The sequence below is a fragment of the Microcaecilia unicolor genome, chromosome 6 (genome assembly GCF_901765095.1).
Source record: "Microcaecilia unicolor chromosome 6, aMicUni1.1, whole genome shotgun sequence".
NCBI classification, from domain to species: Eukaryota; Metazoa; Chordata; class Amphibia; order Gymnophiona; family Siphonopidae; genus Microcaecilia; species Microcaecilia unicolor.
This window is the reverse complement of record NC_044036.1, coordinates 301,475,992-301,500,351: the sequence shown is the minus strand read 5'-3', so window position 1 is coordinate 301,500,351 and position 24,360 is coordinate 301,475,992. Positions and strand designations below refer to the sequence as shown.

The 24,360-nt window shown below is 42.0% G+C and overlaps 1 protein-coding gene across 2 annotated transcripts in view; it reads left to right on the top strand.

The window, feature by feature from the left end:
• RAB40B (RAB40B, member RAS oncogene family) overlaps window positions 1-24,360 on the top strand; it is an 87,225-nt gene that overhangs the window by 22,360 nt on the left and 40,505 nt on the right. For both annotated transcript variants that reach the window (XM_030208028.1, XM_030208027.1), the window contains exon 3: window positions 22,709-22,769. In XM_030208028.1, the coding sequence (XP_030063888.1) occupies window positions 22,709-22,769 (61 nt within the window). The remainder of the gene's footprint in view (window positions 1-22,708; window positions 22,770-24,360) is intronic.

Here is a 24,360-nt window from a genome sequence, read left to right as displayed (position 1 = left end):
TAAGGGGCTGTCCCAAATAAACAAAGTTGTCAGGGTATCATGAAAAATTAGTACAGTACAAGCATGAGATAAAAGTACATTTTTCATTTATTCTGGAACACAATCCAGCAAACCAAAAAGCTGAACACAACCCAGATGATTAAAAAAACAAAAGTTGCAAAGCACAGATAAATGCATGATACAAAACTGGTAAACTTTCCATATAGATCCCTTTTAAAAGACTGAGGCTTTGCACTTTTTCCAATAATCAGTAGTTTACGTTTATCAGTTCCTGACATGTTGGGAACAGCATAGCACTGTGACATGATCCATCGCTTTCTTTGAGCCTTACAGTGTTTTCTGTTTATAGGTCAGGGAATCATCCGGTGTGGCACAGTAGAATAACCCTGTTTTGTCAGCATTGTAGATGTCATCCACGCAAAAATTACAAAGCAAACTTGGAAGTTTTGTGACTTACCATTGTTTGGCACATATAACATCAGCACTGTCTTTCTCACTGTGTGCTGTCTTGATTTCTCAATTTCTCTTGTTGTTGTACAACGTGTGCTATTGTAGATTTGGGCACTCCAGTAATCTCTGCCAGTTGACATTGACTGGTGTTTGGCGGTTGTTTTTCAATTGTTCACGCCAATTTTGTCTGCGAGTGTTAGATCTTTCTTAGGCATTTTAAATGCACACGCCACAGGTGGAACGCAATACACCCCTGTGGGTATAAATAGGAAAGTGATGCATCAATGATATTCTATGGATGCTATTGGCCCAATTAAACGGAGCAATGTCCCAAATAAGCAAAACTTTTCCCCTTTGTAATTGTGCTTTGTTTTTGTTCTCTTGGGTTTGAACCGAATAAACGGCTGCCCCAATCAACCAGTGTCCCGATTTAACCGGAATCTACTGTAGCCACATTAATTAAAGAACTAGGCCTATAATTAACCCACATGTGAAGAATCCTTTCCTGATTTTGAAATAACAATTATTCTAGCCTCTGTAAAAGAACCATAATTGTATGCTCATTGTAGAATTGCTGATAAACCTGATGCAAAAGTGGCACCAGCTCTTTTCCAAAAGCGCGGTAATACTCTACACTAAAATCAGCTGGCACTAGTGACTTATTTAAAGACAGTGCCTTCAATGCATCTTGTACTTCCCCCATAGTAATCTCCATCACCTCAAAGATCCCTTTTGTGTATCTGATAAAACAGGATGCTGCAAACTACTTAAGAAGGAATCCATCTGCTGAACTGTTGGGTGCCCACCTGAAGAATATAAAGACCAAGTCTTTAAATTGATCCAGGACTTATCTGTACTAACTTGGCACTCATCTGCTGTAACTAAATGTGACACCCGTATCCTATTCCTCATTCCTCTCAAATACTGCAACAACACCTGTCCTGACTTACTATGTTCTGCATAAGAATGCTCTCCAAAAAAAGAGCCAGCTGACTCTGAACAAGTTTATTAATTAGCAGATTACATTGATACAGTAACTTCTGCAAATCCAACATAGAATATGAAGTCATATAGACTGGAAGATTCATCTACTCTACCTATTTTTCATTTTTGCTGGAATATTGCAGAGCCAAATACTAATGTTTTCACTTCCTTACAGCTAAAGACATTCTGAGCTCGCTATTTCAAAGAGGGTACAACGCTGGAATATAGGAATGTAGATTAGGCTCCTACGTTTTGGGGGGGGGGGGGGGGTATGCATTTATTAGTGCACATTTGATTCATAGGCATGCCTTAAAAATGTACTCCTTTGATATTTCAACTCTGTGGTCAGTGTTACTTTAAAACTCTGTTTCAGCATTTAAATTTATATTCAGATATTCAGCCATTTTGAACCCATAGCCTGCATGGGCAGCAGCAACTAGAGGATCAGTGCTGCCCACCTTACCCTAGACCACCAGGGTATCCATCTGATATGCCCCAGGGGGAGGGAGGGATCTTGGGAAAAGTTGCATGCATTTGGGGAGATAATTATTTGGGGGGGGGGGGCTTACAGGAGGGTGGATGCTCTCAGAAGAATGATTTGGAGGGGTAGGGGATGAGTTGCACAGGGTGCATTTGGAACTTTCACGGGCCCTGACTCTAAGCATTAATTCTATAACGGCAGTTATACACATAATTTCATTATAGCATACTAACGTAGGTTGGCATTTACATGCCAAAATTTAGGTGTGATTCACTATATGGTACCCTACTCACATATTATTTAGCAGCTTCTTTATAGCATTCACATAGGCATTATTATATAGGATCTAGCAGATATCTCTGTACCACCATTCAGGCTAATGTGAGCCAGGCACTTTTATGGTGGGCAGATATTCCTCATTCGATCCCAACTTTATATTACAAATTTAATCAGACTTCAATTTAATTTAAATTCCACTTAGCTTTAAAATTGTAGTATCACTATATTAGTATTTCTTCCTTATTTCTACTATGGAGACATTCATAGTAGAACTCATGTTTCGCAATAATTGCTGTTTCAAGGTATGTCTCCTAAAAGATAAAACATAAGCTGTCAAACTTTTTATTATAGTTTCTTATATCTTCCCTATCAGATAGATTCATACAATAAAGTACCTGAATCAAACTGGAAAACATTTCCATGCTTATTTGCCATATATCAAAGATGGCTGCAGTGTCTTAGCTATTTATATAGCGCAATTACATACCAACTTCACTCAGTTTACTTTTTACACCAATCCCAAAGCCCACAATTATAGCTCCTCCCCTTTATTTAAATCACTGACATCCACTCGATCTCACAATTTAAACCATTAGGCTGTACAGAGTTTAAAGAGAAAATCCATGATTGTTCCCTGTAATTCAAAAGATTTTCCACATTTACGTGCGAGCATTTGTGTCATGACAGTTACAGAGGTAAATGCTCATTCCTAAATGTGGCAGTTGCACATGTAAATGATATTCTGTAAAGTTGGCACTCTAGCCCACCCATGCCCCTCCCACACGTACACCCACTTTGCAAGTTCACATGATAGAAATTGTTTGCTAAATGCGGTTACTTGCAAACTACAGCCATCCGTTTACTTTGTCGTTCTCGCCAATCTGATCATGTCACCCCTCTGCTTAAAAATCACTACTAGCTCCCTTCAGGTCAAATTCAAAATTTTGCTCCGTGTCTTTAAGGCATTCCATCTAGCTTCTCTAACAATTTTGACATATGACTCGGATGAGGCTTGGCTGCCTCAGAGGCCACTCCTTGACAATTGTGTAAATGTTATTATCCTTTTGGATGGCCTGTTGAAGGATGAATGGTTTCCTTTCCTATTTTATGCTGTAGTTCCTTTCCTTTATTGTTTAGTCTGTATACCGCCTTGCTCTGCAAGTCAGGTAAAGCGGTATAGTAGATCTTCAATAGATGTGTCCGTTAGTACCAGTAAACTACAATTAATGCCAATTATTGATTGTTAGTGCCAATTATGGCCTAATTAATGGCATTACTTATGTAACTGCTAGTGTTCTATAACCTACTTGCGCAAAATTGTGCATAAGGCATGTAAATTTGTGTGTGAGATCATAGAATGAGGCCACCGTTTTTGTGTTTATTTGTTTCATCTTTTATACCCCACTGTTTACAAAGCCGTGCGGCAATGCTGACTCAGCCCATTCAAAGTGAATGGGTTGTGCTGGCATTACCACACTGGCAGCCACTAGCGCTGCTTTGTAAACAGGAGGGATAGTAATTGTGACCATTTCTGGGAGAAGGTGACGAACGTCTCCAGAAACACAAAAAATAAGGTTTCAATGAATTCTGTTAGAGTAAACGATTTGTAATATAATAGTCCAAACCTTGGCCTTATGTGAAAAAATAAAAAAACCTACAGAAGTTCAATATGTAACTTATGGACCCATGACATTATATATTATTAAAACTGAAAACCAAAGAATTAAAAAGAAATTTAAGTCAGCCACTAATTTAATCACATTTTCCCAGAAATGGTCACAATTATTAAAAATATTCAGGAGATGTTACATATACAACCTGTATGAAGACAACTCTAGCAACCAAACATCTGTACCTTCAGCTTGTGGTGTGTAAGAGGACCTCATAACTGCTTTACTTGGGCTTTCTACCCTAATTTACAGCGTGTAATTTCAGTCTTCTTCCTTGCCATACATTTTTATTTTTGCTACAGGTAGGAAGTAATGCTGTTTAAAATCAAGTTAAAGATTATGGGGGTCCATTTACTAAGCTGTGGTAAGCAATAACACATACTTACCACAGCAAAAAATGCCTTATTGTGGGGCACACTCAGGGGTCCTACAGTAATTTTGCATGTGCGCGCACTACCCATGCGCTAAAAAGTAAAATTGATTTTCTAGTGCTGGGGGCAGGTGTGGTGGTGGAGAGTGGTCAGGTTCTGTGCTAATTGGTTAGTGCAGCTACATTGCTGTGCACTAACCCTCTGATTCTGCAAAAGTTGCCAAAAATTACGTGTGCAAATTTCAGCATGTCTTCAATTTGTGTGCCAATAATTGGCCTTTTAACAAGCACTTATTGGCACTAATTAGATTTAATTGGGATTTACCCGCATAAAGTTAAGCATGCGGTTCACACCTAAAATTTATGCACAGCCCAAAAAAAGGAGGCATGGAAACAGTTGGGCCATGGGTGTTTCGGGGTAGATCGCGGCCATGGTTTTGAGTTACACGCATAATTGTAGAATAACTGTGCTCCATGCTTAAATTTAGGTGCAGGCATTTGCACCACGCTTTCATTAGTGCAATTGGTGGTACCTAAATTTATGCACGACCTCTCCACTTAAGCGTTAATTCTATAAACCCTGCTGAACTTTAGGCATGGTTTATAGAATACCATTTAAGCGGAGTTTTTTCAGAGCTGATTTTTGTTTAGGTGCCATACATAGAATCTAGTACTAACCGATTAGCGTGTGAGTCTTTACCGCCTACAAAATAGGTAGTGCTAGGGGCTCCCGTGCTAATGTGAAAATTAATGTGTAGCCTTTAATACGGAAAATGGGAAAATTGGCCATTTTACCCCATGCAGTAAAAATGGCCTTAGAGTGTGGGAATGACCCCTGTAAGGACATGCTAAGACCACATTTTACCGCAGCTTGGTAAAAGGGCCCTGAAGTTTTGTAGCTTCAAATGTTTTTGCATTTTCCATATTACACACTGGAAAACAATTTGCCTGACTTATCTTAAAACAGACTCTTCAAATATTTTGTAATACTGTTACTTCTTGGTCCCTTCTGCTCTAATATTAGCAAGTTCTTTGATTTGTGTGTTGCTAAAATGAGGAAATTGAAACTGTATACTGTGCTCTAGTTGTAACTGTACACAGTTGTTTAATAACATCATTATTCTTGTATGTTGTTACATACCAAGTCTATTTGTGTGACTTGACATTGTGCCAACATTTGTAGCCACTTATCAGTAGTGACTTCTATATCTTTTCCCTACAGCTGATAGAACACCTGTTATTGTTACCAAAGTAATATATTCATCTGCATTGAAGTTCTTTTGTTATTTACCTTTTTTTTGGTCACCAAGTTACTATAGTTATCCTGCAATGTACAGAACATTCTCCCTCCTGGTTATTTTCGCATCATTAACAAATACAATAAGATCATTTTATTTTTTTTAGTTCAATTTTTTTCATTAATAATTTTTATAAAACAGAAATACAGGTAACACTGAACCATACTAGACAATTATCAAGTAAAGTAGCATAAAACATTAAATAGAACAGTCTGAGAGAACTTGCATATCAAACATATGAAATAAAGTCAGTGATTTTGCAAAAAAAGAGTCGATTGGCATCTACATTTGCTTGACAGCAGAGGCATTTAGCCATTTTTCACAGGCATGTATATCGTATTGTTTGAAAAGGCAAACTGTATTCCACCAAAAAGTTCAGTAACTTTGTTGATTTCCAATTTTTAAAGATATGATGAATACCAGTAGCAAAAAGAATATCAATCAGTACTTTCAACATGCTGTTTTTAAGTCACATATCAGCAGTGTATCTTTTCAAAACTGTTGTACTAGACCAAACTATTTCTTTCAAAACTTTTCACTTTGGGACAGTACTTCTCTGAGTCTGAACACCATAACAAGTACTGTTGGCCAACACTTCAACCCACTCAATTTACAAGTATAAACTTGAACTTGATCTTTAGAAATTACTTGCTTGAGGAACCCATAAAAACATTATTTAATTGCATTAAGGTTTATTTTCGTAGTCACTGAACAGAGTTTTCCAAGTCATTAGACCTTGTTGGAAGTTCTTTTCCTATTTCTATATTTTTCTTAAAACAAGACACATCAATAATCCCTTCACCAACAGATTACTAGAACTAACTCTGGTTCAGTTGATTTTCTTGAGTCATCTGCATGAATCCCATTTCGTATTCCCTAAAAAAGTGCCCAATCATATGTTGATAATGTTTCCTTCAATTTATGCAAACCAATGATGAAACAAAACCTGCAGCATCAGCTCCTGAAGTTAGCTTGTTAAACCTCTGTTTTTGAAAGTGTCCTCATATTTGGCTAGCAAAATTTACCAGCCTAAATCTACAGGCTCTAAGGGCATACCTGAGGCTGGTATGTGACTTAGCTGATTAATGCTGATTTTCAATACTAATCGACTAAGGGCTAGATTTACTAAAGAGTGTTATTGCATTAACACATGTTATTTATCTCGGGCCCCATTTTATGCAATGAGACCTATTTATTAACGTGTGTTGAAGGTGTTAGTGTAAACTAACTCAGCACATAGTAAACCTAATGCTAGGTACAAGCCAAACTAGGGGGGGGGGGCTTTTATTAAGCTGTGGTAAAAAGGGCCCTGGGGTAGTGGTGAGGGCCATTTTTCCTGTGCACCAGGGCTCTTTCTACCACAGCAGGTAAAAAGCCTCCCCCCCCCAAAAAATAGCCATGTGGTAAGATTACTCTTACCGCGTAGCCATGTGGCGGGGAGCACTTACTGCCACTCACTGAGGTGGCAGTAAGGGCTCCCGCGGTAACCCAGCAGTAACCGGGCAGTGCCGATTACTGCCGGGTTAGCGCCACGTTAAAAATTCCCAAAATATTTTCCGGTGAGCCAGAACTACTGCCGGTGGCTGTATTGGGCTGGCGATAGTTTCGGGTTACACCCGGCAACTCTTTCGTAAAAAGGCCCCTAGGTGAATGAATAGCAGACTTAAATCTACCTGTTAAATTTTGATTGGCTAGATTAAGGAAATGTTTTCTGCCAAATCCCTAGCTAGTTAGGCTTATCTGCTAAAGATGAGCAGTTAAAAATCACCAATTCTCTTTGCTGTTGAGGGACTTTTTGAAAATCGACCCATTATATTTAACTTTGCAGAAACAATATGTACTGTACATTAATCCACTTCTGCATTCTTTGAGCAAGAAATTTTTATGCTGTTTTACCAACAGAAAAGAAAAGTAAGTTAGCTAATATATTATTGTTGTGTTGTATTTACCAAATATAAATCCTGCTAGTTCCTGTTGGCGGAAAGTGTCTGTTGGTCTTGATCAGTAGCATCTGTTCATTACTTCTGCATGCCATTCTTTTGAACATTTCATTTTATGTGCCTAGTCAGCATGTAAATTTTAGTGCCTTATTTATAGAATTACTCTCTATCTTTATAGTGCCACTGAAAATTCAGATAGGGGCCCTTTTACTAAAGGGTTGCCACGTGGCAATCCAGAACTACCACAAGCCCAATGCGGGTTCCGGCAGTAGTTCTGTCCCCCAGCATGAGTCATTTCTGGTGATAGTGGAAATATTGAAAAAGTATTTCCACAGGGGGGGTTACCTGGCAGTAATTGGGCAGCATCGCGCACTGCCCAGTTACCACTAGGTTAGCTTGGGAGCCCTTACTGCCACTTCAAGGGCTTGGCAGTAAGTGCTCCCCCTCGAAATGGCTGCACAGCAAGTGCGAACTTGCTGCACGGCCATTTCATTTTTGGCTATTTTCACCCACTGTGATAAACGGGGCCCTGGTGCGTGGCAAAAACGGCCACCGTCACTAGTGCAGGTCCCCTTTTACCACAGCTTAGTAAAAGGGCCCCATATTGTTTATATGTTTAGGACTGAATTCTGTATAAGGTGCTAAAGAATTAGCACTGATAAAAATTAGCACTAAGTGCTATTCTATTAACGGTGCTCAGATTTGGGCATCATTTATAGAATAGCATTTGGCACCGGTATCTGCATCCAATTTTGGGCATGGGGATTTACACCAACTAAAACCCGGATCTCCTTTATTCAATAAAACTGTCCACAATCCGTCCAGGCCCCTCCCATGGTCATGCCTAGGGTTACCATATGTCCGGATTTACCCGGACATGTCCTCTTTTTGAGGACATGTCCGGGCAACCGGGCGGGCTTTGCCAATCTGCCTGTTTGTCTGGATTTCTGGAGAAACGGGCAGATTGCTAGCCTCCCCTCCCCTTACTTACTACTGCCCTGGTGGTCTAGTGACCTCTTCCACCTTCGGGGCAGGAAAGGGCCCTGCATGCTTCCTTCCTGTTGCTGATCTTGGCGCCGATTCAAAATGGCCGCCGAGAGTTGAAGTGACCTCGCGAGACTTCAACTCTCGGTGGCCATTTTGAATCGGCGCCGAGATCAGCAACAGGAAGGATGCATGCAGGGCAGCGCTCCGGGCAGGAAAGAGGGGGCTCTTTCCTGCCCCGAAGAGGTCACTAGACCACCAGGGCAGTAGTAAGGTAAGGGGGGGGGGTGATGGGGTGTGTGACAGGGGGCAGGGGAAAATGTGACAGAGGGCAGAGTGAGGGCGTGAAAGGGGACGTGGTGGGGTGGGGCATGTGTCCTCCTTTTTGGGGGACAAAATATGGTAACCCTAGTCATGCCCCCTTTTCAGATCTGCATGTAAAAGGATCCCAGCACCTAAAATGTGTACACAAGTTTAAATTAATGCCAATTAGCACCAATAATTATTAGTGCCCAATTATCGGTGCTAACTGGTTCATTTATCAATTAAATTGCACAAATTAGGCACACATCCATATTTGCACATACTATTTGGAGCATCATATATAGAATTAGGGTGTTAGTGTCTGCTGCTAAATGTATAAACTCCTTTGACTACTGGGCCATGAGTTGTTACCACACTTTTCATGAACAAGAATGTGTATGAGGAACTTGCAAAATTGAAAGCAAACAAAGCCATGGGGCCAAATGATACTGTTGTGCAAATATGCTATTGTAAAATGTTTGTACTGTTCCTTACCTGGAATATTGTTATAGGTGAATTAAAAATAATAAGTAAGTAAGTAAATAGTAAAAGAAGTCAGATAGGTTTTGTCAGATCTGAAGAAGGATGTGTTTAATAAATCACTGCAGATGGGAATATTTTCACAGTATTCCACAAGGATTAGTATATCATCTACAACTAATTCAAAATACAGCCAGATCACTGAAGGTTTACATAGGTATAATCATAGTTCTCCTATGTCAAAAGAATTGTATTATTTATTTATTTATTTGTTACATTTGTATCCCACATTCTCCCACCTATTTGTAGGCTCAGTGTGGCTTACATAGTACCGCAGAGGCCTTTGCAGGCTCCGGTGTGAACAAATACAGGGTGATGTTGTGGTAAGATCAAGTTCATGTGGCACAGCCACATTAGGAAATCGGAGAATGGAAGAGTTGTGTTATGTCCATTACGTGCTTTAGTTTGGTTGTGTTGCAGGTATTAGGCATTTAAGTTGGATCGGTAGAGTATGCTTTTTTAAACAGGTTGGTTTTTAGTGATTTCCGGAAGTTTAGGAGGTCGTACGTCGTTTTCAAGGCTTTTTGGTAATGTGATCCACAGTTGTGTGCTTATGTAGGAAAAACTAGATGCGTAAGTTGTTTTGTATTTAAGGCCTTTGCAGCTTGGGTAGTGCAGATTTAGATAAGATCGTGTTGATTCGGATGTATTTCTAATTGGTAAGTCGATCAAGTCTGTCATGTAACTTGGTGCTTCTCAGTAGATGATTTTGTGAACCAGGGTGCAGATGTTGAAGGCGATGCGTTCTTTGATTGGGAGACAGTGTAGTTTTTCGCGGAGGGGTTTTGTGCTTTCAAATTGAGTTGGAGGAGTGGCCTAGTGGTTAGGGTGGTGGACTTTGGTCCTGGGGAACTGAGGAACTGAGTTCGATTCCCACTTCAGGCACAGGCAGCGCCTTGTGACTCTGGGCAAGTCACTTAACCCTCCATTGCCCTATGTAAGCCGCATTGAGCCTGCCATGAGTGGGAAAGCGCGGGGTACAAATGTAACTAAAATAAATTGCAATTTACCAAATATAAGCCTAGCTGCCGTGTTTTGAGTGGTTTAAGGTTTGTTTTTTACATCCCGCATAAATTCCATTGCAGTAATCTAAGTGGCTTAGTACCATTGATTGTATCAGGAAATGTTTCCCTCGGGAAGAATTGCTTCACGCATTTGAGTTTCCACATTGAGTGGAACATTTTCTTTGTTGTGGATGCCACTTGGCTCTCTAGTGTTACGTTACGGTCCATTGTAACGCTGATGATTTTCAAGCTGTCTGAGATAGGAAGGGTGTGATCTGGGGTGTTGATACTTTGGGGATGTCCGCGCTGTGTTGGGATGAGAGGATGAGACAATGAATTTTTTCTTTATTGAGTTTTAGTTGAAATACATTTGCCCATGAATCCATGATGTTTAGGCCGAGCTTGATTTCGTTGGTGATTTCTGTCAGTTTGGTTTTGTAAGTAATGTATATTGTGACATCGTCTGCATATATGAAAGGTTTAAGGCCATGGTTGGATAAGGACTTGGCAAGTGGGGTCATCATTAAGTTGAATAGGATTGGTGATAGTGGTGATCCTTGCGGTACTCCACAGTCTGCTTTCCACAGTGATGATATGTTTGAATTTGATTTTACTTGATATGTTCTTGTGGTTAGGAAGCCCTTGATCCAGTTAAGTATGTTTCCACCAATCCCGAACTTATCTAGTAATCTTATTAATATATTATGGTTTACCATGTTGAATGCACTAGACATATCGAATTGGAGGAGAAGGATGTTTTTGCCTGTTGCTATTTCCTGCTTGAATTTGGCTAGAAGAGTGAGTAATACTGTTTCCGTGCTATGGAGGGGGCGAAAGCCTGACTGTGGTTCATGTAATATTGAGAATTTGTTTATGTAATCTGTAAGTTGTTTGGTTACCAAGTTGTATTGGCTTCCCATTAGGTTCTAACTTTAGACTTAGATCTGGTCAAGGCCCACTATGCTTACAAATTAAAATGAATATGTGCCTGCACATTCTTTAAGCTCTCAAAATGAAAACCTTGTACTTGTGCCATTAAGGAGGTTATTTTATAAGCTTTATTCTTGTTTTGGACGTCTAAAAGCCGGCATTTAGACATCCATATTGCATGGACGTCCAGATCCCAGTTTTATAAAGCCAGGATATGGACATCTCAAACTGCAGTATGTTTATATGGCAAGGAGGTGTCTGGATGGGACTAAGGAGGGTCACAATAAGGATTTCCAACGCCGATTTTCAGACAGGGGAGGGATGTCTATGTTCAAAAAGATGAATGTTGTTATTTAGACCTGGTACTTTGCATGTCCAGGTTACAGAAAGTTGCTCTGATTGAGCAGTAGTCCACTTGAGGGATTAAGGCATATCACCTCCTTAATCCCCCAGTGGTTGCTGTCCCCCTCCCTTCCCCAAATGTGAAACTGGCCAGGGATATCAGGCTCTGTGACATCTATGGACATTCATAGTAATAAAATCTTTTAAGAAAATTAACATCCTAATGCTCTTCTGTGCAGAGCTGATGAATAGCCTAATAGTTAGTGCAGTGGACTGAGAGTCAAGGGCCCAGGTTCAAATCCCACTTCAGCTGTTTTTTTTAGTTTTGTGAGTCCTCCAGGGACAGGAAAATACCTACTGTACCTGAATGTACAGCACTTCAGTTGCCTTCAGGATTGCAGGTCTCTTATACATTCAGGTACAGTAGGTATTTTTCTGTCCTTGCCCAGTCAAAATGAACTGCATTGACTTTGCTATATACTTTGCTAACAAATTTAAAAGCCTTTGTTAGGACCTACAGGCAGCCTTACCCAACCCCTTGTTAGTTAACAAGGAGAGCACAATCTTGCCCTCTCCTTTCATAGACATATGGGACTCTTTTAACCTGATGCTAGAGAAGAGTTTTGACAAAACCCTGGGAAGCCTTTGACCAACCATTTGCTCCCTTGACCCCTGCTCATCAAAGATTGTGCATCAAGCAAACAAAGGCATTATAGAACTGTTCCCTTTCTAATGGACAACTACCAACAGCATTAACAAGGGCAATGGGGGTGCCCTCTGCTAAAGAAAAACAACTTTGATCAGGGCAAGCTCGAAAGTTACTAGCTAATATCTAACATCCTGTTTCTAGGAAAACTTATAGAACAAACAGTCTGTATTCAGGTCAACAATTGTAAACCACATTGAACTTCTATGGGGGATAGAAGTGGCATAGAAATGCCCACATAATAATAATAATAATATGTAAACACAGTAGCCATTGACAGAATTACCATCTGTCAACTACAGAAGGCTGTGCTGCTTGGAACTATGCCCAAAGGGGCACACCCAAAGGAGCATGCCAGACCCCTTAGGAGCCCAGGAGGAGCCAGAGAACCAGGGACTATTTGTCTTGCCATTGATAAACTTTTGTGTATTACTAATTGTTGGATAATGGGTAAGTGCAGAGCTAAGGTGAAATCCCGATTATCATCTAATATGGCTAGCAGTCCGCGGGTGGAAGGTCCAATGGATAAATATGTTACAGTGCTTAATTTCTCAGTTGTTTGTGACTGTTCTTTGGCTTCTGGTCCCTCCATGAGTTTGGGGGCAGGCCCTACTTCCTTGGTGACCCAGCTTGGCAGTCCTTTTCCAGAGGGTTTGGCCACTGCTGGGTTAGTATCACCTCTAGACTAAGGCCCAAATGCACAAAGATCCCTGTTATGAATCCGTCTGTATTTTCAAATCGGTAAAAATTATCAATTTGGAAATACAGAGGGATTCCCAAAGAGAATCACATGCAAATGAGCTGCTCAGTGCTTTTGTGAACGGGCTCATTTGCATGTGATGGGGGAAGCCAGTCGGCCAGCTGAGCTTTCGAAAAGCAGCCAATCTCTAAGCTTGACTGCTCTGCGCATGCCACAAATGGCTATGGCTTCATACACGCAGACAAACTGCATGTATAAAAGCTGTCTACTGCCTTTTTTTGTTTACCTTGAGCCAGCTTAATAAGTGCTTCTGCAAGATGCTTCCTGTAGCCACACTCCACCTCCTTTCCCAGGAAGGCTCTAATATCAATTGCCATAGAAGTGCCTGCCTGCCAATCACAGCGCGTTTAGCTGGTGTCAGCTAAACGCGCTGTGATTGGCTGAGAGAGACCAGCTGGAACAGCTCAAGCAGGGAGCTCCGGGATGGGGGTGGGGGATTTTCAAGCTTCCAAAAACAGCGCGGTGCTTTCATGGGAAGGGGAAGAAGCAGAGGAGTACTAGCGTGAAAAGGAAGTTAAGCTGAAAAAGAGGGAGAGAGATTTGGGTTGCAAATCAGGATTTGAATCCCACTTCTCGTTAACTAGGCTGGTACAGCTCAAGCAGAGAGTTCCGGGGGGGGGGGGGGAGGGGGGGTAGCTGTTTAGTAACAAATCAAAGATCTTATGAGCATACTTCACCAGCCTCAAGAACACTACTGGCGCTCTTTTTTGGGAGATAGTACTGATAGGAGCAGGGGCAGCAGTGGGAGACCAAGGATAGAATGTTTCCTTGGCAGGATTGGCCACTCCACAGCTCCGACAGCTCTCCTCAGCCAGCCACCAGGCAATACTGGCAGCTCCTGACCACCCGTTAACTTTTCCACGGTAAAGTGTGATAAACACAGGACTGCCCTTTCCTTGTCATCTATACCAGACCAGTCCAGACTAATGGATTGTGTCCATCTACCAGCGGAAGGAGACAGAGAAAATAGTTCCAAGTAAACCGCCCCTTAAGGGTATCATGCAGCCTGGAATGTTCAGTATTTTCTCTGTCTCCTAGCGGATGGTGGACGGATCGTGCAGCTGCTCTGAATTGCTGCCTGGTAGCTCCTGTCCCAGGGGTGTGCTGGTAGCCGTGTTGGGGCTAGTTTTAGATGATACTCAGTGGTCCTGAGTTCCTTATCTGCCAGCTAGGGTAATATCCAGTGACCATGGTTCCCTCCCCTCTCCTACCTCCCCTGACTGTCTTTCTAGCAGGGTGATGGTTGATTGTGGCATGGAGAAACTTGTCTCCCCTGTGGGGTTCTTCTCTTCTTTGGTGGTAGGTATATCTGAATTTCTGCCTCTGAGGTAAGCCTTTATTTATTCCTGACTCTAGTGAAGAAGGTTGTTTAAAAAAAATGGAAACTGTTTTTCCCTCCTTTTCTGCCTCTGAGGTAAACCTTTTTTAATTCCTGTCACTAGTGAAGAAAGCTGTTTAAAAAAAAAAAAGAAGAAACTTTGTTTTTCCTTCTTTCTCTTGCTTGTTACCTGATTTATTTTCCCGCCTTTGGCAATGTATTCTAGGGGGCCACTTGCGAAGTTTCTTTGAATTTTGCTGGCCGGCGTCTGATTCTGATCTTGGACCCTTCTGAGCTGGTACCAGTTGCTTTGATTTTTTTTGTGGGGCATGGCTCATGTCTGGATCACGAAACTCAGTTGTTTTTCTGCTCTTCACGGTCCTAGACGGCGGCTGGTTCAGAGGGCGGCCCCGTTGACCTTTGCGGTTCGGAGGTCTGAGTCTGCCATTTCCAAAGTGGGGGAAGTCTCTCGCTGGCTCTGTTTGGCTGCAGGCTCGATCTTTTTAGTCCAGGGCTATTTTTTCATTCCTGTCAGCCTTACGCAGCTGTTGGTTAGTTCTTTTTCATACAGTCCAGTCTCTGCTGCTTCAGGCATCTTGCTTGAGACGCCCCTGCTATTTGATTCTTGTTTTGGCAGTAGATTTTCCTCCCTTCCTTAGGGAGGTTCTGGTTCTCTCGTCCCCATGGATCCCTCCTGTCTGCTCTGGTTTGTCTGCAGGGTACTTTCCTTCTGGTGGGGATCCGAGTTGCCCTTGGTGTGCAACTGCTAGCTCAAATCCCTCTTCTGAGTACCCTCGGGAGCGCCATTCTTGCCAGTCTTTTGCTTGGACTCAGTTCAGTGTCTCTTTACGGGAATGTACCTTTTTAGGACTAGTCTGTCACAGCTCTTCCTTGCTTTCGGGTGGGAGATTTAGCCTGGCACAGGCGGATTTTGCCTTTTCTAGTTTCAGGTGCCTCTCTCCTGGCACATTTGGCACTCCTTCCTTTTTCTGTAAGGCGTGCAGTTCTTTTCTGCTGAGCAGATCTATTGCTGTGCATCTGGATTATCGCCTCTTAGCTATGCGCTTTTCTCTACTTTTCTGCAGGGAAGTGGCTGTGTTCTAAGTCTGGAGTTTGACTCTCTCTTAGCTGGTTTTTCCTCAGTTTGGTGTTAGTGGCCAGCTTCCTCTTTGTTCCTGACCTGGGGAGAGTTGTTTCTTCCTTACTGCCTTAGGGCTGCATTTTGCTCCCTATGGTCTGAAGATTCCAGCTCCCTCTTGGCAGGAGTTCTTTCTCTACGTTGACTGCTGCTCCGTATCGGTTGCCTAGGAGGGCGGTCATTGTGGCTCAGAGACCGCTTGAGGGCTGAGAGTGTCTATTGGGGCACGGGACTTTCTCTTCTTGTAGTTTTAGTCCCTCTGGGCCAGGGGAGTCAGCGCCGGTTCTGCATTTCCACAAGTTGTGCTCCTTTCCTTTCAGGAATGGTTTATTCAAATGTGACCTGACACGGGCCATATTTCGTCGAGGATCTGCCTGCGTCAGGGGTCAAAAGAGCGTCCCAAACTCCTTAAGTATTGCAGACAAATCCTCAAAGAACAATACAAAACTTTCAACCTTCATGTAAATTTCCATGCAATGCAGAAAAATTGAAAAAGTGCCGCCAAACCAAAAACCGCATGCATGGTGTCTCCGTTTATCCAGACTACACTGTCATTCATTATTGTTTAGATTTTGCTTAGTGGCAGTGTACTTCAGAATCTGATGCCAGTAATAGACTGGTAAATAAATTTCAAGGTAGTATTGAGCTCCTGTCGCCTTCCAAAAAAAATAAAATTCCACAGCGGCTGTATGTTTTAGTTGACAAGCTGAATTCTGTGAGATTTCTCAGTGATAGATACTATTCAGAGTAATTATTATGCAGGAATTGTTCTGTTGCCTTGACATGGATGCAGATTTAGAGAAAAGAGATACGTGACGATAAATCACAGTGTGGAACATCACTAAATAACATGTTTCAGAAATGTAACTGACTCTTAATTATATACTTGCAACAAAGTGAAATGGTCCTTTTTGAAAGAACTCCAGGATTAATTACAGTAAGATTATGGAATTTTTCTCATTTTCGTTATCTTGTGATCTGCCTTTGTATGGCTCAGTAAAAGAGGAAATGTACACTGTTCTGTACAGTTCTTAATATGTAATTGAATAGAGAAAATAACTGCCTGATATTCTGCTGAGGTGGTCAGCCATTTGTTTTAAATGTTAGCCACTGCAGTTAAGTTATATCCAGGTAATTTGAATCCTGGTTTCCAGCCTGCTACTCTTACATGTCCATGTTTATCCCTTTCTTGAATTCCATTAATATTTTTATCCTCATTCTCTACCACCTCCACCAGAATGCCGTTCCATGCATTCACCATTTTTCCATTAAGAAATATATTGTGATGCTGTTCTTGAAAAAAAATTGAAGAAAAGGGGAAGATGATACTGTATTCAAAGTCTATTGCAAGAGCTCAATTTGCATGTACTGGGTCTCCAAATTATGCAGATCTATGTCAGACATATTCATTATGGATATCGTTTTTAGGTGTGTCTCCAGGACCGGGTTGGGAGACAGTGGTCTTTGTTTTATGATTGGGATATGTATTAATTCATATAACCACCCATGATGGGGAGCCCATCGCCTGGGTTGGGTCACACAAGATTGAAGATTGTGGTCCATGAATTGCCTGGGGGTGAGGGCTATTCACATAGTGCTGTGGGTTTTCTTCTCCTGTTGAAGGGAAAGGCAAATCAGATTATATTAGATAACGCCATGATGGTGGCTCATATTAACAATCAGAGGGGAACTCAGAGTGCAGTGGTGGCACTGGAAGCTGTCTTTGGAGTTGGGCGGAGATTCATCTCTTGGCAATTTCGGCTGTGTACATTGCAGGGTTGAAGAATGTGCAGGCAGACTTCCTCAGCTGGAATGCTTTGGATTTGGGAGAGTGGGAGCTGTGCCCCTCTGCCTTTCAACTCCTGGTGGATCGCTGAAACCTGCCATGCTTTGACCTCATGGCTTTGTGTCAGAATACAAAATGTGCTCAGTTCTTTGGCCACAAGAGGGAGCTTGGCTCAGTAGGGATGGATGCAGTGATGCAGCACTGACCATGGCAGGAGCCTCTCTGTTTCCACCATGGCCCAGAGCAGCCTGACATCTGTACCTCATGATCCTGGTGGCCCCATCGCCCTTAGTATGCAGACCTGGTTTGCCTGCTTAAAGAAAATTGATATTTTTTATCTATTTATCATAGGCCTGCTCTGTTTGTGGCCAAGATAAATGCATAACATTAATCAGACAGTGGTTGAATATCACTGTTTTCTGGTTAACTGCAAGCCATGCCCACAGAATGTCTCCGTTGATGCCTCTTTTTTTTATCTAGATAACTTTTGTGTCCTTACTATGTGTAAGTTTGAAAAATGGGGCAGCTGCAGGAAGCTGCTGAATCCATGTCTTTCATGTCTATATTTGTAAAATGGCCGCTCCTACTGCATATGCCGGCAAATACACATGCACTCCTGTAAGTATTAAAGAAAAGACAATGCATCAGCAGATACATCTCTAAAATGCCACCAGAACTGAGCATGAATCAACCTGGAAGTCTCAATTCAGATCTTTATGTCCTCTGTAAACTAAGGCTTCACATCAACTGGTTCCCTTTATCCATTTGCCTTGTCGTGCTTTCAAATAATTCTGATAGACTAGTAAGGCACAATCTACCTTTTCTAAATCCATGGTGCTCTTCTGCCATAGTATTCCCTTTGTGGTGAATGGTGCTGCCTTGTGACACTCTAAAAGCTCCCTGATGAAGCACCTGGAGGGTGAAACCAGTCGGAGCAACAGCAGCTATGGCGAATTGATTGTATCAGCAATTTTCAATGGTTTTAGCAAGCCCTCTTAGTGTACTACCATATTTGATGGTTGTGGTCTGCCTGTTACGGTGAAAGAATTTGTGACCTTGTTTTGAATACTCCTGACATTTGGAATTATTGGGGAAAATATAAAAGATAAAGTTTTTTTGTTGTTGTTTATTTGTTATAAGACACCACCTTCTGCTTGATATGTTTTTCCCCATTAAGCCATATTTATATGACTATTAAGTTTATTCTGAACAGTCGCTTGGATGATTTTACCTGCCACTGAAGCCAGCCTTGCTGGTCTGTAGTTACTTGGATTAGCCCTGGAGCACATCTTGAAAATTGATGTTATACTGGCTATCCTCCAGTCCTCAGGTATAGGGGCAGATTCAGGGCTGGCTCTGCCATTAGGTGTATACCTAGGGCAGCTGAATTTTTTTTTGGGGGGGGGGATGCTGGTGAAGCTCTAGCCTGTGTTAGAGCACTTCGGTGTTGGGCCATCACTGCCGCTCCCCCCCCCCAAAAAAAAATCTCCTCCTGTGCCAGCCTGAGCTTAAAAGGAAACTGAGTACAGCACGAGCCCTGTAAGCACAGGTCTCTTCTCAAGTACTGCCTTCTCCTACCCCCATCTGAGGCAGACTTCCTTTTAGAGGTGGGCAGGATATGGCAGCAAGTTAGCCTGGGCTTGTGCTTACAGGGCCTGTGCCACACAAAATGTTCTTTTAAGCTCAGGGCCAGCATGGGAGGAGATAGAGGGGGCAGCAGTGGCTCAGAAGAGGGGTGGGGTAGGGAAGGTGAGTTACTGGGAACCTGTACCGCATCACCTTATGCCTGGAACAGACTTCCCGAGCCCATACGCCATGCGCCCTCCCTGCCCATTTTCAAGTCCTTACTCAAAGCCCATCTCTTCTCCCTTGCTTTTGGCGCCTAACCACCTTCCCCATTCATGATACCTACACTGACTACATAGTTTGTTACCTTTAGATTGTAAGCTCTCTTGAGAAGGGACTGTCCTTCCCCATGTTTAAACTTGTACAGCGCTGTGTAACTCTGGCAGCGCTATAGAAATGCTAAGTAGTAGTAGTAGAGAAGGGAAGGAGAGATGCTGGCCACGGTGGGGGGGGGGGGGGGGGGGGGGGGGATAGAGATTGCAAAGGGAGATGCTGGCCATGGGGGAGAGGAGGGAGAAAGGAGTGGAGATGCTGGCCACAAGGAAGAGAGGTGGTAGGATTTTGAGCCACCCTGGGCATAATTGAGTGATAAATTACAGATTGCCAGTAGCAGTTTTGTAATTTCATACTCGGGTTACTCTAGAACTCTGGGATGAATACTATTGGTGATTCATTACTATTTAGCTTATCAATTTTGCTCTACAATCTCTTTCAGATTCACACTAATTTGTTTCAGTTCCCCTATTTCATCACCTACAAAGAGTGGTTCTGGTATGGATATCTCCCCCCAAATCCTCTACCATAAATGCTAAACAAAAGAATTTAGTGCTTCACAGTTGTAATATGTAGCACATGTATACTTGGTAAGAATTGTCCCTACTGTCACAAGATCATGCTAGTTGGGAATGGACAAGTAAAGGTGTGGGGGAGGGATGGCTTATAGAGCTTTATAATATTTGGCCCTTCCTAACATCACCTCAGTTTATTGTTTATTAAATTTGATATACGGTTTATGGTTTAATTTTATTTGATATACTGCTGTTTCATGACAACACAGCAAGGCGGTGCACCAGCAAAATAAAATACAAAGGACAATAACTCCATTATTCAATAGGAAAGAAGGAAATAACAGACACATAATCATTCAGAGAACAAGCACACACTGGAGGGGCCACATTCATTCCATGAAACTGGCCAACGAACAGATAGACATGACAGACAGAGTTAGTTGTTCCCCAGTCTCACCAACACTTCAAAGGCTGTCAGTAAAGGCAAGTTGAAATAAATGAGTTTTTAAGGCCAACTTAAATTTTGGAAATGATAATTTGAGACATAAAGAGGCAGGTAGCACATTCCACAGGGAGGGAGCAGTGCATTAGAAAGCACAGTGTCTAGTCATATTGATTAGCCATATACAGTGAAACCTCGGTTTTCGTCTATAATCCGTCTGAAAACAATTGGCGAAATCTGAAACCGACGAAAACAGAGGCAATTAATGAGGATGCCCAAAATCGGGAGAAGGACGTCCATCTTCCGATACAAATTAGGAGATGGACATCCTTCTTTTTCGACGAAATCCGAGGCAACCGACGAAAACCGAGACAAATTTCTAGTCGAAAAAAATCAACGAAATCCGAAACCAACAAAAACCGAGGTTTCACTGTATACTGACGGTATGTGCAGCCTTCGATCATTGAGAGACTGGAGCAGTCTAGGTGGGGCATAAGGATTGACTGATGAAATATGTTGGAATTCCTATATGTAGGACTTCTTGGGTCAGGATCAGGATTTTATACTGGACATGGTAGGGTACTGAGAGTCAGTGAAATTTATTGAAAGGGGTGGGGGGGGGGGGAGCTATGTGATTTGACTTATAGGTATGGGCAAGAATTCTCAATGCAGTATTCTGCACAGATTGTATGTGACATACAAGGACTTGAGGTAGACCAGAATAGATAATGTTACAGCCCTTCTTTAGGACAAAACAGAGCAGTATACATAATTTATTTAAAATAAATTATTTTAAGTCTACTATGTTAGTCACTCAGTCATAAAACAGCTAATGAGAATATATCTCCTTCTGCCTGAGGTTTCACATAGAATATAGCACCTCCAGCTTAGGTGGGAAAAAGGAATTCAGTCTATTCTTATCTTCAAGCTGGTTCATCATTATCCCGAGTTCTCATAAATATGTATCAAATTTAAACTTGGGCCTGATATTCAGCCGTCAGCAGTCAGTGTTTCCTTTTTTATGCACATAAAACATGCTTTACTTGTGGAAAATGCCTTATAAGATTACCACTTGTGTGTGTGTGTGTTTGTGTTTTTTTTTAGGGGGGGGGGGGAGATGAGATAAAATAGGAAGTAGCTCTCAGCTACATGACAACAAAGGCTCATGGTACCTGGATCCTACCCTGTTTCCACTTGAGCTGGAGGCCCACAGGAGCAGAAGAAAACTGCTAGGAGAAAAAAAGAAGAGAAAAACAGTGTGATTAGTATTTTGTTAGTTCACCTAGATACACAGAAGTTAAAGGTCAACAAATAAGTTGTAGGTGAGACCTTTATGTTGAACTAACCTAATATGATATTTGATAAAGGGGCTGTTTTTTTATTAAAGTGTGGTAAGGTTTTGCATTTAACATGCATTAGATGTTAAACCGGTACGGTAATTCAGGGGTATGTCTAGAATCTGTTTACTGCACTGGGCAGATACTTGCCGCATGGCACTTTGTTACATGCAGTGCAGGCCCAAGCATAAATAATAAAGCACTGCCATGATGGTGCAAATTCCCTGCATCATCCCCCCCCCCCCCCCCGATGTCCCTCTTGATACTTCCCCTGATATCCAATCCTCTCCTGGCTGATATTCCTGATATCTGTTTTCCCCTCCCCGCCCCAGCTCATACTGTCACCTCAAAGGTCAAAGGTAAAAATCCTCCCCCCTCCCCCAGAGTTGCACCTTCCCTCCACACCCTGCCCCCCCCGGGCCCTACCCAAAGGTCTTCAGAAGTAGTTGAGTGGTTCTGGACAGGAGAGGAACACCTCTGCTCCTGCCCAGGCCTCAGCCAGGATTCAAAACGGCTGTCCTGACCCCTAGCGGTAGTCTTGTGGTACTACTGCTAGAGGACATATTTCCAACTACTCCTAAAGACTCCAGGAAGGTCCTAGCTAAGGGGAGAGTGCAACTTGGGGAAGAGAGCAGGTTTTTCAACTGTGGGTTGGGGCTTTGATCTTTAGGGAGTGGAGTTTGGACCTTTGGCTAGTGGGAGTATGAGCCAAGGGGCATTGGTCATCAGGGGTGTCAGCCAGGAGTGGATCAGACAGGGGTGTCGGGAGTAGAGAGCAGACGTCAGGGGAAAGCACTGCCACATCTGTAGTATGAGCAGCCATGCTACTAGACTGCCTATGTCGCAGATGCACTTACTGCCTCCTTTTGAGCCGACAGTAGATACAGCTGCATTGTCAGCTGTTGTGACAGTTAATGCGCAGTGTGGCACCATGCGTCTGCTCCACCTCAGTCACACACCCTCACCATGTTAAGCAGCTAGTGTGAGATTTTTGCTGCAGTGTTTGTTTTAATGTGCATTAGACCTCAATTCAGGTCAGCCCTAAAATCTAATGTGCAGTAAAATGCACACTAACCACTTAATGCAGCTTAGTAAAAGGGCCTGTAAGTTAGTCCAATAAAAAGATCGCAATTTCAACTTATTTCTTGGCATTGTGAAGTTTTAAAAATCATTCATATATATGCTTTTATACTTTGATTTATCCTTAAATTTCTCTTATTGTTAATTTCCAGGTATTGACTACAAAACAACTACAATACTCTTGGATGGTCGTCGAATAAAACTACAGCTTTGGTAAGATTCCAGTATATAACAAAGTACAGCTTCATAAGTTTATAGAACCAATGGAAACAATGTTTGAACAAAACTGCTCAGAAATAGCACTGATGGGGTATTCAGGACTATTTTTAGAATGTCTACATTCAAATTGTTTCTATACCGCTAAATGAATCGGTTAATCCAAGCAGGTTATGCATTAAAACACACAAAATAAAATCATGTAATACGCATAATATAATAAATATATATCATAATTTTAAACAATGACACTAGCCAATAGAACAAATTGCAGGTTGGAATCTGCTTGACCATGAAAACTGGACTAGGCACAAATATATGGGCCTCTTTTTTTCAAGCCGCACTAGTGGTTCCTGCGCGGCAATGCCGATGGAGCCCATTCAAAGTGAATGGGCTTTGTTGGCATTACAGTACTGGAAACCGCTAGCATTGCTTGATAAAAGAGGCCCTATGTGTCTTATTGAACTTGCCAGAATCAGTGAAGGAGGCACAGATGGGGGCCTTTTTGATCACTGGCTCCCAGAAAAGTTGGGCCTCAAAGCGGCAGGTGAGCTTCTGTGATGCGAGACAGCATACTGAATTGGCCTGGTAAGAGAAAAAGGGACTAGGCTAAGGCCAGTAATAGCCCGCGTTCTGAATCACTGAACTAAGCAGATAAAGAGCACCTGTTAAGAGCTTACAGGAAGGAGAAGGGACTAGAATATCAAGGCAGTGTACTGGAGGGTTTTGTAGTTGGGAGAAGCAGACTTTACATTCTATTCCCACCCAAACAAGAGCCCCGCTCATAGATCAACTATCTTCTCCTAGCAGAGTCATTACTTCCAAAGGTAAGGGATGTGCAGATTGGAGTAATAGCAGAATTAGATGATGCACCAGTTGTGGAGAGGGAGGGATTGGAGAATAAAAGACATCTTTAACAATTTATGTGATGTCTAACAAACAACTTTTGCGTTTTATCCCTCCTTTTCCTGTTTGTGCAGTGCTGCGTACGCCTTGTAGCGCCATAGAAATGCTAAATAGTAGTAGTAGTAACAGAGGGTCAGACACCTGCAGTCTTACTCTAACTGGCACAATAAGGGTTTAAACCTGGTTATGTCCAGCACCCCCTTTCTTCTGGCTCTGCCACAGTCAGAAATCTGCCCTAAAGGGATTAATAAGTCTTTCCCTTTTTCCCTACTTTGGTTCTGACCTCATAGGCTGGCGTGGCTTCCTTTGACTTGGATTTCTCCCTCTTAAGAGTACGAGTGATTATATGAATACTTATCTAACAAAGTGGAAGTCCAAGATAAAAAAAATAAAGACTTTGATTTCGGAAATGGTTTCTCTACGAAAATCAGTTAATCTGGTAATGAAGGACAATTATGTTTCTTGTAAAAAATTGGAACTTCTGGAGACCCAATTAACGAAAAATAACTTGAGAAAGATACATTTTCCTAAAATACCCTGTATATAGAGTTATATTATTAGTGACTTTTGCCTTTGATTTAGATAGGAACAATGTTTTGAAATTGTATTTCCGACATATGGCTGATAGTTTTTTTGGGTTCAAAGATAAATATATTTCCTGACATATCAAGGGAATCGCAGA